The sequence below is a fragment of the Podarcis cretensis genome (assembly GCF_951804945.1).
Source record: "Podarcis cretensis genome assembly, chromosome: 6".
Lineage (NCBI taxonomy): Eukaryota > Metazoa > Chordata > Lepidosauria > Squamata > Lacertidae > Podarcis > Podarcis cretensis.
In genome coordinates, this window is record NC_137175.1 from 98,074,738 (window position 1) to 98,089,434 (window position 14,697).

At 46.6% G+C, this 14,697-nt stretch overlaps 1 protein-coding gene and 1 long non-coding RNA gene across 2 annotated transcripts in view; one reads left to right on the forward strand and one right to left on the reverse strand.

Annotated features, from left to right (window-relative positions):
* Positions 1-6,980, forward strand: part of TNR (tenascin R) — a 191,315-nt gene extending 184,335 nt beyond the window's left edge. Inside the window, exons 21-23 of the mRNA XM_079981098.1 lie at positions 3,149-3,310; positions 5,433-5,596; positions 6,607-6,980. Of these exons, the coding sequence (XP_079837224.1) occupies positions 3,149-3,310; positions 5,433-5,596; positions 6,607-6,726 (446 nt within the window). The 3' untranslated portion in view covers positions 6,727-6,980. The remainder of the gene's footprint in view (positions 1-3,148; positions 3,311-5,432; positions 5,597-6,606) is intronic.
* LOC307218980 overlaps positions 2,280-14,697 on the reverse strand; it is a 30,978-nt gene continuing 18,560 nt past the window's right edge. Inside the window, exon 3 of the long non-coding RNA XR_013840220.1 lies at positions 2,280-2,539. This is a non-coding gene — a long non-coding RNA (uncharacterized lncRNA). The remainder of the gene's footprint in view (positions 2,540-14,697) is intronic.

The window sequence follows — 14,697 nt, forward strand, 5'->3', positions numbered from 1 at the left end:
TAGAGCTCTGTCTGGTCAAGTTGCATGGAATCAATTTCAATCCGTTACCCCCGAGGATGTGGACAGGCTGCTTGGACGCGTGAAACCAACCACCTGTCTCCTGGATCCTTGCCCATCCTGGCTAATAAAAGCAAGCCGGGAAGGGCTGGGCGATGGGCTCTGCGGGGTGGTGAATGCTTCCCTCTGTGAGGGAACATTCCCAGATCCGCTGAAAGAGGCGGTCATTAAACCGCTTCTTAAAAAACCATCTTTAGACCCGGCCAGTATGGCCAACTATCGCCCAGTCTCAAATCTTCCTTTCTTGGGCAAGGTGATTGAGCGCGTGGTTGCTGAACAACTCCAGGCACGCCTGGAGGATGCGGACCATTTGGATCCCTTCCAATTGGGATTCAGGCCTCATCATGGGACTGAAACTGCCTTGGTCGCGCTGGTTGATGACCTCCGGCGAGCTAGGGACAAAGGTGAGAGTTGTTTCCTAGTTCTGCTGGATCTCTCAGCGGCCTTTGATACAATCGACCATAACATCCTTCTGGACCGTCTAGAGGGGCTGGGAGCTGGGGGCACTGTTATACAGTGGTTTCGCTCCTTCCTCCTGGGCCGTGTTCAGAAAGTGGTGGTGGGGGATGAGTGTTCAGACCCCTGGGCCCTCACTTGTGGGGTGCCTCAGGGTTCCGTCCTCTCCCCCATGCTTTTTAACATCTATATGAAGCCGCTGGGAGAGATCATCAGGGGGTTTGGACTGGGTGTTCATCAATATGCAGATGATACCCAGCTCTACCTCTCTTTCAAATCAGAACCAGTGAAGGCGGTGAAGGTCCTGTGTGAGTGCCTGGAGGCGGTTGGAGGATGGATGGCGGCTAATGGATTGAGGTTGAATCCTGACAAGACAGAAGTACTGTTTTTGGGGGTCAGGGGGCGGGCTGGTGTGGAGGACTCCCTGGTCCTGAATGGGGTAACTGTGCCCCTGAAGGACCAGGTGCGCAGCCTGGGAGTCATTTTGGACTCACAGCTGTCCATGGAGGCGCAGGTCAATTCTGTATCCAGGGCAGCTGTCTACCAACTCCACCTGGTACGCAGGCTGAGACCCTACCTGCCTGCGGACTGTCTCGCCAGAGTGGTGCATGCTCTAGTTATCTCCCGCTTGGACTACTGCAATGCGCTCTACGTGGGGCTACCTTTGAAGGTGACTCGGAAACTACAACTAATCCAGAATGCGGCAGCTAGACTGGTGACTGGGGGCGGCCGCCGAGACCACATAACACCGGTCTTGAAAGACCTACATTGGCTCCCAGTACGTTTCCGAGCACAATTCAAAGTGCTGGTGTTGACCTTTAAAGCCCTAAACGGCCTCGGCCCAGTATACCTGAAGGAGCGTCTCCACCTCCATCGTTCTGCCCGGACGCTGAGGTCCAGTGCCGAGGGCCTTCTGGCGGTTCCCTCATTGCGAGAAGCAAAGCTACAGGGAACCAGGCAGAGGGCCTTCTCGGTCGTGGCGCCTGCCCTGTGGAACGCCCTCCCATCAGATGTCAAAGCAATAAATAACTACCTGACATTCAGAAGACATCTTAAGGCAGCCCTGTTCAGGGAAGTTTTTAATCTGTGATATTTTAGTGTATTTTTGGTTTTTATGGAAGCCGCCCAGAGTGGCTGGGGAAACCCAGCCAGATGGGCGGGGTACAAATAATAAATTATTATTATTATTATTATTATTATTCCATTCTTGAAACAGTTGTGGGTTGGGGGCAATCAGGGGACCGTGGAGGAGCTGGCTGTAGAGGCCAGAGTACTGGCAACAACTTATGTAAGGCACAGCCAAAGCAACAGCTTATGTCACACAGGCCAAATTGGGGCCACCAGGGATCAGGATTTGGCTCATGAGGCTGTTTTGCCACAGCCATGCCCACCTGCCCCACACCTGAAGTCAGGTATGGGCCAGAAAAAGACATGGCTTCAAAGAAACAGCCAGGATTGTGTTTGCCCTTTGCCACTCTCACCTGGCATGTTAGTTTCTCATATGGCAAATGTTTATTGAATACATAAGTTGATCAGACTGTGGCTGGAATCCACCCAGCACTCGTGGGGAAATCTGGCATGATCTCTTAGAGGAATCAAATGAAACTTTAACACATGGCATGATAAAAGTCTGTATTTTTATCAGGACAAGTTACTTGTTGTGACCATGAAAATAAGGTAGAAAGGTAGAAAGGTAGAAAGAAAGGTAGAAAGGTAGAAAGGTAGAAAGAAAGGTAGAAAGAAAGAAAGGTAGAAAGAAAGAAAGAAAGAAAGAAAGAAAGAAAGAAAGAAAGAAAGAAAGAAAGAAGAATCAGGAGTCTTAGAATGTGCTCCCAACAGTTCTTCTGCAAGCAGGGTTACCCATAGAGGCAAATCCAGCTGCTAGCCTCATTTGTGGCAGGGCCTTTTCTTGGCACGCAAAGCTCAGATTCAAGTTGCTCCTGCAAATGAACATTGTGCCTTGCTGCCCAGCTTGAACTCGTTGGATGGCAAAGGCAAAAAAATCTTTCTTAAATGCACATTGCACCTGCAAAGGAAGAAAGGAAAAATTAGGAGTGCATTCCTGATTCCGTCCTTTGAAGTTGTCACCTGCTGTCATGGTACTGTCAGGTGATAGACACATGGGTGGCCCCACACAGGTAGCACACACAATGGGGGGGGGTCCTGTTTCCCCTTCCCCAATGTATGCCCATGGAACAGCGATTCCCCACACTTGGGTTATGGAATATTGGGACAAAATAGTTATTTCCCACTTCTCATGGAACTTTATAAAGAGTTAGCAGACAATGGTGTTTTTTATTGCTGACCTACACCTGACTCCATGCATTCTTATAACGGCCAGTTAGGTAGGGGAGGAAGCACAGAGCAACAAATGGACATTCCAGCATGAGGCTTGGCTTCTGGGTCCCATTATCCAGAACCCACATCCAATTTGCACCTCCTGGACAACAAAGGCTAGACTCAGGACAGAGGGGATTGAACAACAACATCAACATGGAATATGGCAAATTTCCACTCTGCTTTTACTCCCAATTCCACATCTCAGCATGTGCATTGAGAGCCAGTTCTTACACTGTGCTGTTCACATGATTTCTAGGCATGCAATCCTATAAATTCTTTTTTATTGTCTTTCTAGGACTAGACAATATGCACAAGATCACATCACAGGGGCGCTATGAACTGCGGATAGATATGAGAGACGGCCAGGAAACAGCCTTCGCATATTATGACAAGTTCTCCATTGGAGATGCCAGGAGCCTGTACAAGCTTCGGATAGGGGACTACAATGGCACTGCTGGTACAGATTCAGGGCGCATTCCCCACTCGCTACTCCAAGACGGTTTTCCTCAGGCTTAACAGCTCTTGCCTCATCTCACCTACACAAGAGATCAGCCAATTCTCTCCATGCAAACCAATCACATTTCTATTTATCTCCACCCCCACCCATGTATTTCATTCTCCTCCTTCTCCAGTTTAATTCATAAGGTGGGAATATACAAATAGGACCCATGCAGCAGCTTTTTTGAAAGTATGCAATGTGGCCTTTATAATAGTTAATAGGTAAGCCCAAGTGTCTCCTGAGGATATAACAAACATAGCTTGGTGGTGATCCTTCTTTGCATGCAAAAGGTCCCAGATTCAACCCCTGACATCTCCACATAAGGTCATCTCATGTTGCAGTGGCTTAGATGAGGTAGATGGACCCATTCATCTGAAACCCTAGACTGCTCCCATAAAACACTTGGCCAAAATATGTAAACATCTGTCTCCCTCTTGTATCTATCAGTGATGATGAGCTTCTAAAGTGGAAGCCAGTCTAATGCAGAGCCAAAAATGGGGTGGGGGTGATTTTTGCAAACATTTTTGTTGTTCTCCCCCCCCCCCATCAGTGAATTTTCAAAGGCGCTCAAAGGGTGACAGTTGCCTGTTATGGCAACTGGAACTTTCCACTTTCCTCAAGCCATACTGATGGCAATGTGTAGGTGATGGACTGATGATTAAATCTGTACATTGAAATTTATACCTCCTATCCCGTGTTTGTGCAAGGAATATGAAAAGTAGGTGGGCTGTGAAGCTGTTTTAGCAGAGTACAACACTTGCATGTTTTGCATCTTACTAAAGTTTAGGAATAAGACAATCACACATTTTTACCCCTTTTATTTGTGGTCTCTGGACCTCCCTTTCGTCACCCTAATTGCAGAAAGGGAACCACACATTTTTAGTAAGAGAAGCAAAAAAGGTTTACTTACATTTCAATGCAGGCAGCAAATACAATACAGGTAAGAAAACCTCTCAGGTACAAAACCCAAAAGTTGGTTTCAAAATAGGCTGTGTGTGTGTGGAGCCCCCAGACACATGTCTGATAAGTTTAGAAGCATGATAGAATAGAGAGTCTCCTCAGAAGCAGAAGGAAGTAAAAAGGACAGTCTCCTGTGTTATAGAATCCCCGCCCAGAGGAGAAGTGACCAAACAGATGTTCCTCACAAGGGAGTTTAAGAACTCTGTGTACTAGGCCTAATTATTTGCTTTGTGTGTTCATAAGCACATGCGCATAAGCAAACAGTTTGGGTGGGGATGATATCCTCTGCCATGCTGCACGCCTTTCTTCACTCTGAATGGGGGAAGGGGGAGAGACTGGCACACATCACTGATGCCAGGGCAGTGAGGAGACATGCCCTATGCCCTCCTGATCAGAATGAGGATAGTGAGAGGGCTTCCTTTGCCATCCGTGATGCTATGAGGTAGACATGCCTAATGGGTCGTGTAATTACACCAGTTGTTCTTGAGGGTGGGACGGTGAGAAAACAGTGGTGTCGATGCAACAGCAGGTGCTCTTAACCAGCCTAGAAGTTGCTGCCAGAGACTAACATGGCTCTGGAAATAGCATAAAAGATGCATGTACTGGGGCCGGGGGTGTCAAACAATATGCCAGGCTGCCTGAAACACAAAAAGACTCCCACACTGTGCACCACATACGTTCAGTAACCCCCAGAAGTTGCTTCTGCTTGCTTCTTAATTCAGGCCAGCTCTCACAACTCGGGGCTCATATGCACTTTGCTTGTCCTGCAAAGCAGGGGTCCAAGCAGTTTTCCTCTTGTCCCATGCTTTCTAGACATGGGTCGAAGTAGTTTTCTATTCACCTCACTGCTTTCCCCGGGAACACCTGCCCTTTAACGCTGAATCAGATCAAACGTCAATCCACTGAAAAACTCAACTGGCATTTGCTCCGATTAGGAAGTAAAGAGTGGGTTTTCCCAGGAGAAAGCAGAGGGGAAAGCGGAAGTGGGGACAAGCCCTCAGTGCTTGTTCTGCACAGAGGCAAAACCAGTGCAGCCACCGAGCGTCAAACATACATGCATGAACTCAGCTTGAGCTGTTCCTTCGCAGGCAGAAGGAAAATAACCTGTCTTCTGTTGCAGGGGATTCACTCACATATCATCAAGGGCGCCCATTTTCCACCAGAGACAGAGACAATGATGTTGCTGTCACAAACTGTGCCATGTCATACAAAGGGGCCTGGTGGTATAAGAACTGTCACAGGACCAACCTCAACGGCAAGTATGGCGAGTCCCGACACAGCCAGGTAAGTGGAGGGTCAGCTCAGAGCTGCAAACAGGAGCTCAGCTTCTCTGCTTGTTAATGATATGTTTTGCAAGCCTCTTAGCTCATCAGAAGAGAGCTGTGTGGTTAAGAGCATGAGCTCTCATCACCTGGTGACAAGCTCCCTGCTTATAGTGAACCAGCACAGCAGGGATAGCACTACACAAAGTAGTTTTCTTTCATAGGGTGGTTTTATGTCTGTGTGGAGTTTTTATACAGGGAATCGGGGTTTTTTTTATTTTTAAAAATATAATTTCTTACCTGCAGTCTACAGTGGCTTCTGTCATCTCAAGTCCTGGTCTGTACTATGCTAAATAATGCAGTGCTACAACTTCTGGGGTGGCAGAGAGCACTAGGCTATCGGGGAGAAAGTTTATCTCACCCCTCCCTCTTCCAGCTATGTTAGTATTCTACTTAAACTAAGCTTTTCACGTGGGGAGCATTCATTAAAATGGTCCTCCTGCCGAAGCCCAAAGCAGTTCTCTTTACCATCTCAGGTCTCTATCACTTCATTCTTCTGAACATGCATATCAGGCCTAATGTACTTTGAATAAAAGTGCTCTGAGGTTTAAATCTTATAATTATAAACAGAATAAAGCCAATCCTGCTTTTTTTTTAAGCCTTAAAAGTATTTCAGTAGGAAGTGGTTGTGAGTGCCCTCTTCTACTCCTCATAGCATCCTCCCTTCTTGTTATGCTACCTGAATTATCCAAAGAACAGTGGTACCTCAGGTTAAGAACTTAATTCGTTCCGGAGGTCCGTTCTTAACCTGAAACTGTTCTTAACCTGAAGCACCACTTTAGCTAATGGGGCCTCCCGCTGCCGCCGCGTGATTTCTGTTTTCATCCTGAAGCAAAGTTCTTAACCCGAGGTAATATTTATGGGTTAGCAGAGTCTGTAACCTGAAGTGTCTGTAACCTGAAGCGTCTGTAACCCGATGTACCACTGTATCCCTGCCCTTTGGCAATGACTTTCCCCCTGCTTTGCCCACAGGGTATTAACTGGTACCACTGGAAAGGACACGAGTTCTCCATACCCTTTGTGGAAATGAAGATGAGGCCCTACAACCATCGCAACACCCTGGGGAGGAAGCGGCGGTCCCTGCAGCTGTGAAGGGGCCAGGATCCCTTTTCTGGACAAGCAGTCCTTTTCTGTCATTTGTTTGTATTTTATAATCTGAAAAGGAGAGGACAAAAGGTAGCAGCCTGCTCCATGCTGAGTGGCTGAGGGAAGCCATGACGCCCCTGAGGGATGGCTGACTTTGGTAAGAGAACAACCTTGATGCTTTGCTGTCATTCCCAGTGACTTTATTGAGTTCCTACCCAGCACACCTCCATAAAAGAAGAGTTTTTTTGTTCTCTCTTGAACCTATTAGAAAATGGCTTTATTTAAGGTTTTCCTTCTTAACCCAGTTTCTACTGTACGTGGGGTGCTTCTGTTCACATGCCAGCCTGTTCTGCCAGCGGGTACCAAGGTCGGGTCCCAGAGCTCTGGTTGCCCATTGTTGCTGCTGCTACATGAACTAAGTGACATTTTCACGGTGATGCCTGCTGAGCCAGCAAATGTCCATCAGTCGGGGAAGAAGATTCCAAAATCTGGAAACTTACTGAACCCACTTGCAGAGGCCTCGCGGCTCCATTCCTTTAAAGACCTGGCATTTGGGCCACCCTTCACACAAGGCAGGCGAAGACCCTTCATCCTTCCATCCCAACACAAACCCTAGGTCATGTTCCCAAAAACAAATGCAAGGAAATCTACTTGCTCGTGTGTCGAAATGATTTCGGAACTAAATGTCTCTCACCTGTATTGCTCCCATGCTGTACCAATTTTATAGGCATTCCAACTAAATTTCTCTCAGGCGTTTAAACATTTACCTGCTTTAAAGTCAACTTCCGAAAGGGGAGTTTAACAGAGTCAATGTCCCTTTAAAAAGCCTATGTCCCTTCCCCTCACCAGTCCATTGGTGAAAATAACTTCAAAGTGCAGCCACCTCCCTGTGTAGCCACGCATTTTGTGGCAGCGGCTTCCAGTTGCACCGACACAGACTAGTCAGTGCCAACCCACAAAGACTGCGGAGGGGCAGAGCAGAGGGACGCTTTGAGTTAACAACACCAAACCTGAGCCTCTTTTCTGGGTGTGGGGAGAACATCCCTGGGCATGAAACGTGTGAATATTACAAAAGCAAGGCACTTAACTCCTCACTAGCCCCCATAAAACTCCTTAATTATTGCCTACCTTCAAGCAGAATGTTTGGAGACTGAAACAACACGTTATGTGGAGATTTGTGTTGAGATCTACCAACATTCCCCACCCCACCAAACCCCCCACCCCCACGTGAAATGCAGCAATGGTGGCCGTCCACCAGGTTCTTTGGAGCATTGCCTGGGATCTGCATGGGATGGTGATGATGATTAACCCTTCCCCTCCATGCTGTTCTCCTAGTCAGAATCTCCACTAGTCTGCCCCTCCAAACTGCAGCCTCAGCAACTGTTTCTTTTGTTATAACCACAAAAAAGGGTTGTAAAAAAGAATCACAGAAAACTGTCTTTTCCATGATGATAAACCTGTGTCTGGGCTGTCCTGCTTCAGGCAGTGCAGGATGGAGGGGCACACAATTAAATGTTCTCCAGCATTATTTTAAAAAAGAAGCTTACACTTAGAAAACTAGCATATCAGGGGCCTGTCTGGGGTCCCTCACAGCCTTGCCACGGAGCTGGACACACAGAGCGGTGGCCCAGGGAGCCACTCCAAGCCAGAGTGGAGAGGTGCAATTTTTGCACACGCACACCCTGGACCTTGGCAGGATCCAACCTAACTGATCCCTAGCTATGCCCCTGGATAGGATCTCTACCTTGGCATCCATTTTTCTATGTGGAGGGAACATTTGGTATGGAAGAACATTCAATCATGTGAGTATCACCTGCCATCTGAGGTGAGACAGCCCAGGTACAGGCTCTAGATTAAGGATCTAGGCCTCAGCTGGAGGAGTGCAAAAAGTTCACCCAATCCATTTGAGGCACTTGAGGTTATTCTGCCTGCATCAGTTTAGAGCTCTATCGGCCCAGAAAATTGTATTAATTTCCTAACTAGATTTTTTAAAAATCTGGCTGACTAGTCTCTTCGAAGCTTGAAACTCCCATGTCTATGAGGGCTTCTCTGAATCAGCTCTTTCACCCTGCCATAACAGTAGAGTTGTGTCTACTTCACCATTCCAGAAATCACCCCATAATCCCAGAAACCCTACACAACACTGGGCAAAACACTGCATAATGGCATCCTCTCGACCAGACGTGGCCAAACTTGGCCCTCCAGATGTTTTGGGACTACAACTCCCATCATCCCTAGCTAACAGGACCAGTGGTCAGGGATGATGGGAATTGTAGTCCAACCACAGCTGGAGGGCCAAGTTTGGCCACGCCTGCTCTAGACACACACAAACTTGTTCCTGCCTGACAACAGTTTGTCCTAAAGAGTCATATTTTCAGAGGTGGAACACCACCAGGTTAGCTAGCTTTTGATAAAAATTTGGCAAAATTATATATACGACATTTAGAATTCAAAGAACAGAATTTATCCTTTAAAAGAAAAGGCTATTTTCACGGGAAACGCCCCTCTAAAATCAACTATGAGGAGACTGGAGCAACTGATATTCCCTGATTCAGCAATGAGTTTCTCTAACTGTTTAGCAATAGCATAACAATAATTAATATGAACACTGGCCATCTTGGCACGCAGGAGGAAAAAGAAATGTTTCAATTCAAGTGTAGAAACAGTGCAAAACTGCCACCTTGTGGTGAGAACAAGAAAATACAGTGAATGGCCTCTATATAGGCAGTATCTCACTCACCTGAGCGTTCCACATCCCTATTTTACTCATTGCACAGGAATGCTTTTAAGATAATCTGCAGTTTTGCACATGGCAGCTGATACTTAAGATATAAAAAAGCAGAAACAACAGTCCCACTTGCAGAGGACTCTGAAATACTGGTAGCCTAGCCATTATGGGAGAAGGAATGAACCCTCTGCTCTGCAGATTTCTTGTGTGACATGGGAAATAGTATTCCAGAAGCAATTGTTGTTATATCCTGCCTGTTTGCTGTGCTCACAGAGCACTTGAAGAAGCTGGCATGAATTAAAATGCAACACAATAACCACAGAACAATATATTAACACAATGCAAGTTTTAAAAATGCAGGCTTGGGAACATGTCTGCGAGTTGACATCTAACTCCTCCAACGGATAAGAAAGTGTGCACAATTGGATTAGGGGGTGGCTATCTGAAAATGCTAAAAAGAAAGATGTACATGCACTCTTAAAAAATGCATACACATACATCATAAAAAGGTAAAGGTACCCCTGCCCGTACGGGCCAGTCTTGACAGACTCTGGGGTTGTGCGCCCATCTCACTTAAGAGGCCAGGGGCCAGCGCTGTCCGGAGACACTTCCGGGTCACGTGGCCAGCGTGACATCGCTGCTCTGGCGAGCCAGAGCCGCACACGGAAACGCCGTTTACCTTCCCGCTGGTAAGCGGTCCCTATTTATCTACTTGCACCCGGAGGTGCTTTCGAACTGCTAGGTTGGCAGGCGACATACATCATATGCACAGGCAATATAAAAAGTTCTCACAGAGCTCTTTAGAAAACTGCCCATATCTAATGACGAATCTAATTAAATGCACAATTGTGGGCACAGAGTCTTTCACAGGTAACTACGTCAGCTCTTCTTGCTTTGTCCAACGGAATTCCATTTTAGCAGCATTCACTTCAGTTTTTCTTCAGCTGCTTTTTCTTGGATTGTGTTGCTTGTTAGAACATGGGGTTCCCTGGAACGGTATTGGAATTCCACAGATCAGTATTATTAGCAACACACACACATTAAGACAGCCTTTAGGATCAGGCCAATCCTCCATCTAATTCCCCTAGCAAGATTTGAGCCCAGGCCCCCTCTCCCCTCCTGCAGTTTCCACAACTGGCATTCAAAAGCATTGCTGACTCCAGCTGAGGAGCCAGAGCATAGCAATTATGTCTAGCAGCCATCAGTAGCATTCTCCGTGAATTTGTCGACTCCCCATTCAAGTGGGAGAGAGTTCCACAGTTTAACTATGAACTGCATGAAGAAGTACTTTCTTTGGCCTGTCGTGAAACTTCCAACACTCAGCTTCATTGGATGACCATGAGTTTTAATGTTTTGAGAGTGAAGTAAAAATTTTCTCTATCCACTTTCTCTATGCCATGCATAATTTTATAAATTTCCATCATGTCACCTCTTGCCTTTTCTCTAAACTAAAAAGTCCCAAGTGCAGCAGCCTTTCTTGGAAGGGGAATCTCTCCAGACCCTTGATTATTTCAGCTGCGCTTATCTAAACCTCCTCCAATCCTACAATATCCATTTTGAGGTGAGGTGATCAGAACAGTACATATTATTCCACATGCAGTCGCACCATAGATTTGTATAACAGCATTAGGATATCAGCAGTTTTATCTCTCGTCACCCCTATTTGACCCTGCAAAAGTTAGCTCAGGCCCTGGGATCGGCCCTGTATCTACTGTTGTGAAGACCGATTCCGCTTCTCTGCATTCTCCGTATCCATGTTTAGCGCAACTTCAGCACCATCCAAGGCTACAACTGCCTCCCTAAACAGTCTCCTGCTTCTTGTTGGTATTAATGTTTCTAGCAATGCACTCCTTAAATTCTTTTTTAGCAACTTTTCCTGTCTGCTTGCACTTTATTGCCAAATTATGGGTTCCTTTTGGTCCTCTTCATTTGGACAGGATTTCCATTTTTTTGAAGAAAGACTTCTTCGCTCTAACAGCTCATTTGAGTCAAATGATTTGATTCTGCTCATTAACTACGCTGATTTCCTCTTGGCTCTCCTGGTGCTTCTCTTGGTCTGCAGTATACACTCCAGTTGTGCTTCTAACATGGCTTTTCAAATAACTCCCAAGCATTATAGAGATTTGGGCTAGATGACCCTTGAGGTCCCTTCCAACTTTACAATTCTATGATTCTATTATTCTTCCCTTGGAGAAACTCCACTCTGGCAGCTTGCATCTTCTAAGCCCCGTCAGGGAACAATATATAAACCTGTTCTGTCATCAACACATGAGGGGCCTGAATCTGTAGACTAGATTCAACAGACTGAACACACAAAAGCAGAAAGGAACTCAGTTAGAACATAGTTGAGCATTTTTAGGTAGCTTTCCTTTCTCTCATGTAGCACCTGATGAGCCAAAAATAACTTGAATATCCAAAGGCGGAGCTAGCTGCTCTAGCACCTGGAGCAACATACCTGCTGTGCACCTGGGGGCGGGGCAAGCTGCCTGCGGGGGCAGGTTGAGTGTCCCAGGGGGGCGGTGCCCACACCAAGCGATGTCACCCCCCCAAGGGATGACACCAGGGACAGGCCACACCCACCACACCCCCTTCCTCCGCCAGTGTGAATATCCATGTCCTATAATGTGGCTGATTCTATTGTTTCCTGTGGCAATTTGGTCATTAGCTCAGTTTTTTAGGCATTCTTCCCAGAGCAACAAGGCTTACCTACAAGAGTGGCAGGTTTCGTCAGAAAGCAGTCTCCATTGCTGTAGTGGCATTTTTCCCAGTTAACTCATTGACTCAGACACTATTAGCAAGGTCTCCACCACCAAACCAACCCCATAAACCCAACAGGCCACAGACAACTTGTAAGCATCTACTGGTGCTCTGCTTGCCATGGTAGCTTCATTCCGATCAACTGTCTATTCACTGTGAAGATCGGACAGCTATTCATGCATAACCAACAGAGAATTATAAGGGACCCTAAAGGCTAGATCCATGAGCACTTTTGGGTGCTTATGGGCTGGTATGTTCAACTCCTTCTTCCTTTTCTCCTCCTCCTCCTCCTCCTCCTCCTCCTCCTCCTCCTCCTCCTTCTTCTTCTTCTTCATTTCTTCTTCTTCTCTTTCCATGCCATATGAAGGAGTCATCCACTGGAAGCGGTGGAAGCTTACACACAGGTAGTAGTCCACAGCCCTTTAGGCTAACATTAGAGTCTTCTGCACATTTACCTAAAAGTAATCCCATACACTCTTGCCACAATAAATGTTTTACTCTTTAGGAGACCACTCTTTAAGCTGCTTGTGCTACAACAGACTAATGCGACTATTCTGGAATTGTGTCACACAAACTCCAGGTGTCTGCAAAATGGCTGAAACACCCACCCCTTCAAAAACAGATCCTCAGGAAAAAGCATGTACACTTCAAAACTTTTGTGGACATTATGAAGCCATCAAGGGCACATCTATTAGATCATATAATGTGGACTAGTTACTCCCTTTTCAAGCTGAATTTTTATCCCTCCCCCCCCCCTTCTTTGTATATGCATAAATTGGTATATTCCAGGCATGGGAAAGGTGGGCACTGAACACATTTGTACTGTGCAGGAGCATAAAGCAACAGAGTGGCCGTTACTGAAGTTCTTTCTTGTGGGGAGCTCTCTGTGGACAGGGGGGCTTCTGCGTCTTTTTCTCTGGCAGCAGCACAGCACACAACTTGTCAGCACACATTTGGGGCCATTTCCAAAGTGATTTTCAGCTTGCAACACACTGCAGGGAGCTGCTGCTGCTGCTGCTGCTGTCAAAAGGGCAAACAGCTCCGTGGCATGGACTGAAAGCAGCTCCCAGAATTGTATAGTCCATAACTACAGAACCAGGGAGTGGTAATTATTCTGCATTAATACATTCAAAGAAAGAGGAGATTTAGGTTCTCTGTTCTCCATGCTGACACAGTATTAAAAAGTTCATTTTTCTATCCTACCCCTCTCAACTTCTTGAAAGGCAGAATGGGACAAACATTGTCAGAACAGGAGATTATACCCTTTCCAAGGGGAAAGGACGCTTCTGTGACAAACCACTGTGATGCTGGAGTTTAGTGGGAACACTGAGAACAGCACACTCCCTTCCAGTTTATTATGTCCTTGCACGAGTGGGATGAAGGCATTTCCCTTCCTTGGGGATATAACTAAAGGTAAAGGTAAAGGTACTCCTGTCCGTACGGGCCAGTCTTGACAGACTCTGGGGTTGTGCGCCCATCTCACTTAAGAGGCCAGGGGCCAGCGCTGTCCGGAGACACTTCCGGGTCACGTGGCCAGCGTGACATCGCTGCTCTGGCCAGAGCCAGAGCCGCACACGGAAACGCCGTTTACCTTCCCGCTGGTAAGCGGTCCCTATTTATCTACTTGCACCCGGAGGTGCTTTCGAACTGCTAGGTTGGCAGGTGCTGGGACCGAGCAGCGGGAGCGCACCCCGCCGCAGGGATTCAAACCGCCGACCTTTCAATCGGCAAGCCCTAGGCGCTGAGGCTTTAACCCACAGCGCCACCTGCGTCCCGGGGATATAACTAGGTGCTCTTTTTATTATTCTCACTAACCCTTCAATCCACGGTGCTGACAGCACTCCAACAATACTGCCTAATGGCTGGTGAGTAGCTACAGTAGTTCAGATATTGCTGTCTCAACAAGGGAAGATAGTTAGGATGGGATGAGAAAAAATGGAACCAGATCCTGCTGAGAAGATCAAGCTGCATAAAAATCCCTAGACTTTGGCAAGTGTCGTGGTTGCTTTTTCAGAGAATGATGACTCAACAAAGATTTTGAAAACTCTGACCCCCTCCTTTGTATATGCATTATTCTGGAACTGTGTTTATTATTTAATAGAAGAAATAAATGAGGTGGCAGCTCCCTCAGAGAGACTCTGACAAACTAAACCTTACCAGTAAAACAATGAGGGAGAGATAGAAAAAGCAACTGCCCTCCCAATGATCCCGTAATGGAACCGTAGCTCAGAGAATGGGGATATACGCTTGTTAACCATTGTTAACTAGTATTTTTAGTCCTGATTGCTCTTAGGCTCTGTATAGTTCCTTTTTTAATGCATTTTCTATACGTTAATAAAAGATTCCAAAGGAGAAATGGGTGTGTGACTGGTCAATAGATACTAAGCAATTCTTGAGAGTCGCTTTCTGGCAATGATTCAGAGGGTGAACTTGGGCCTGATCCTTCCCATCCCTCAGTGTAGTCTTACCCGTTGCACGCACCTACCATCTCC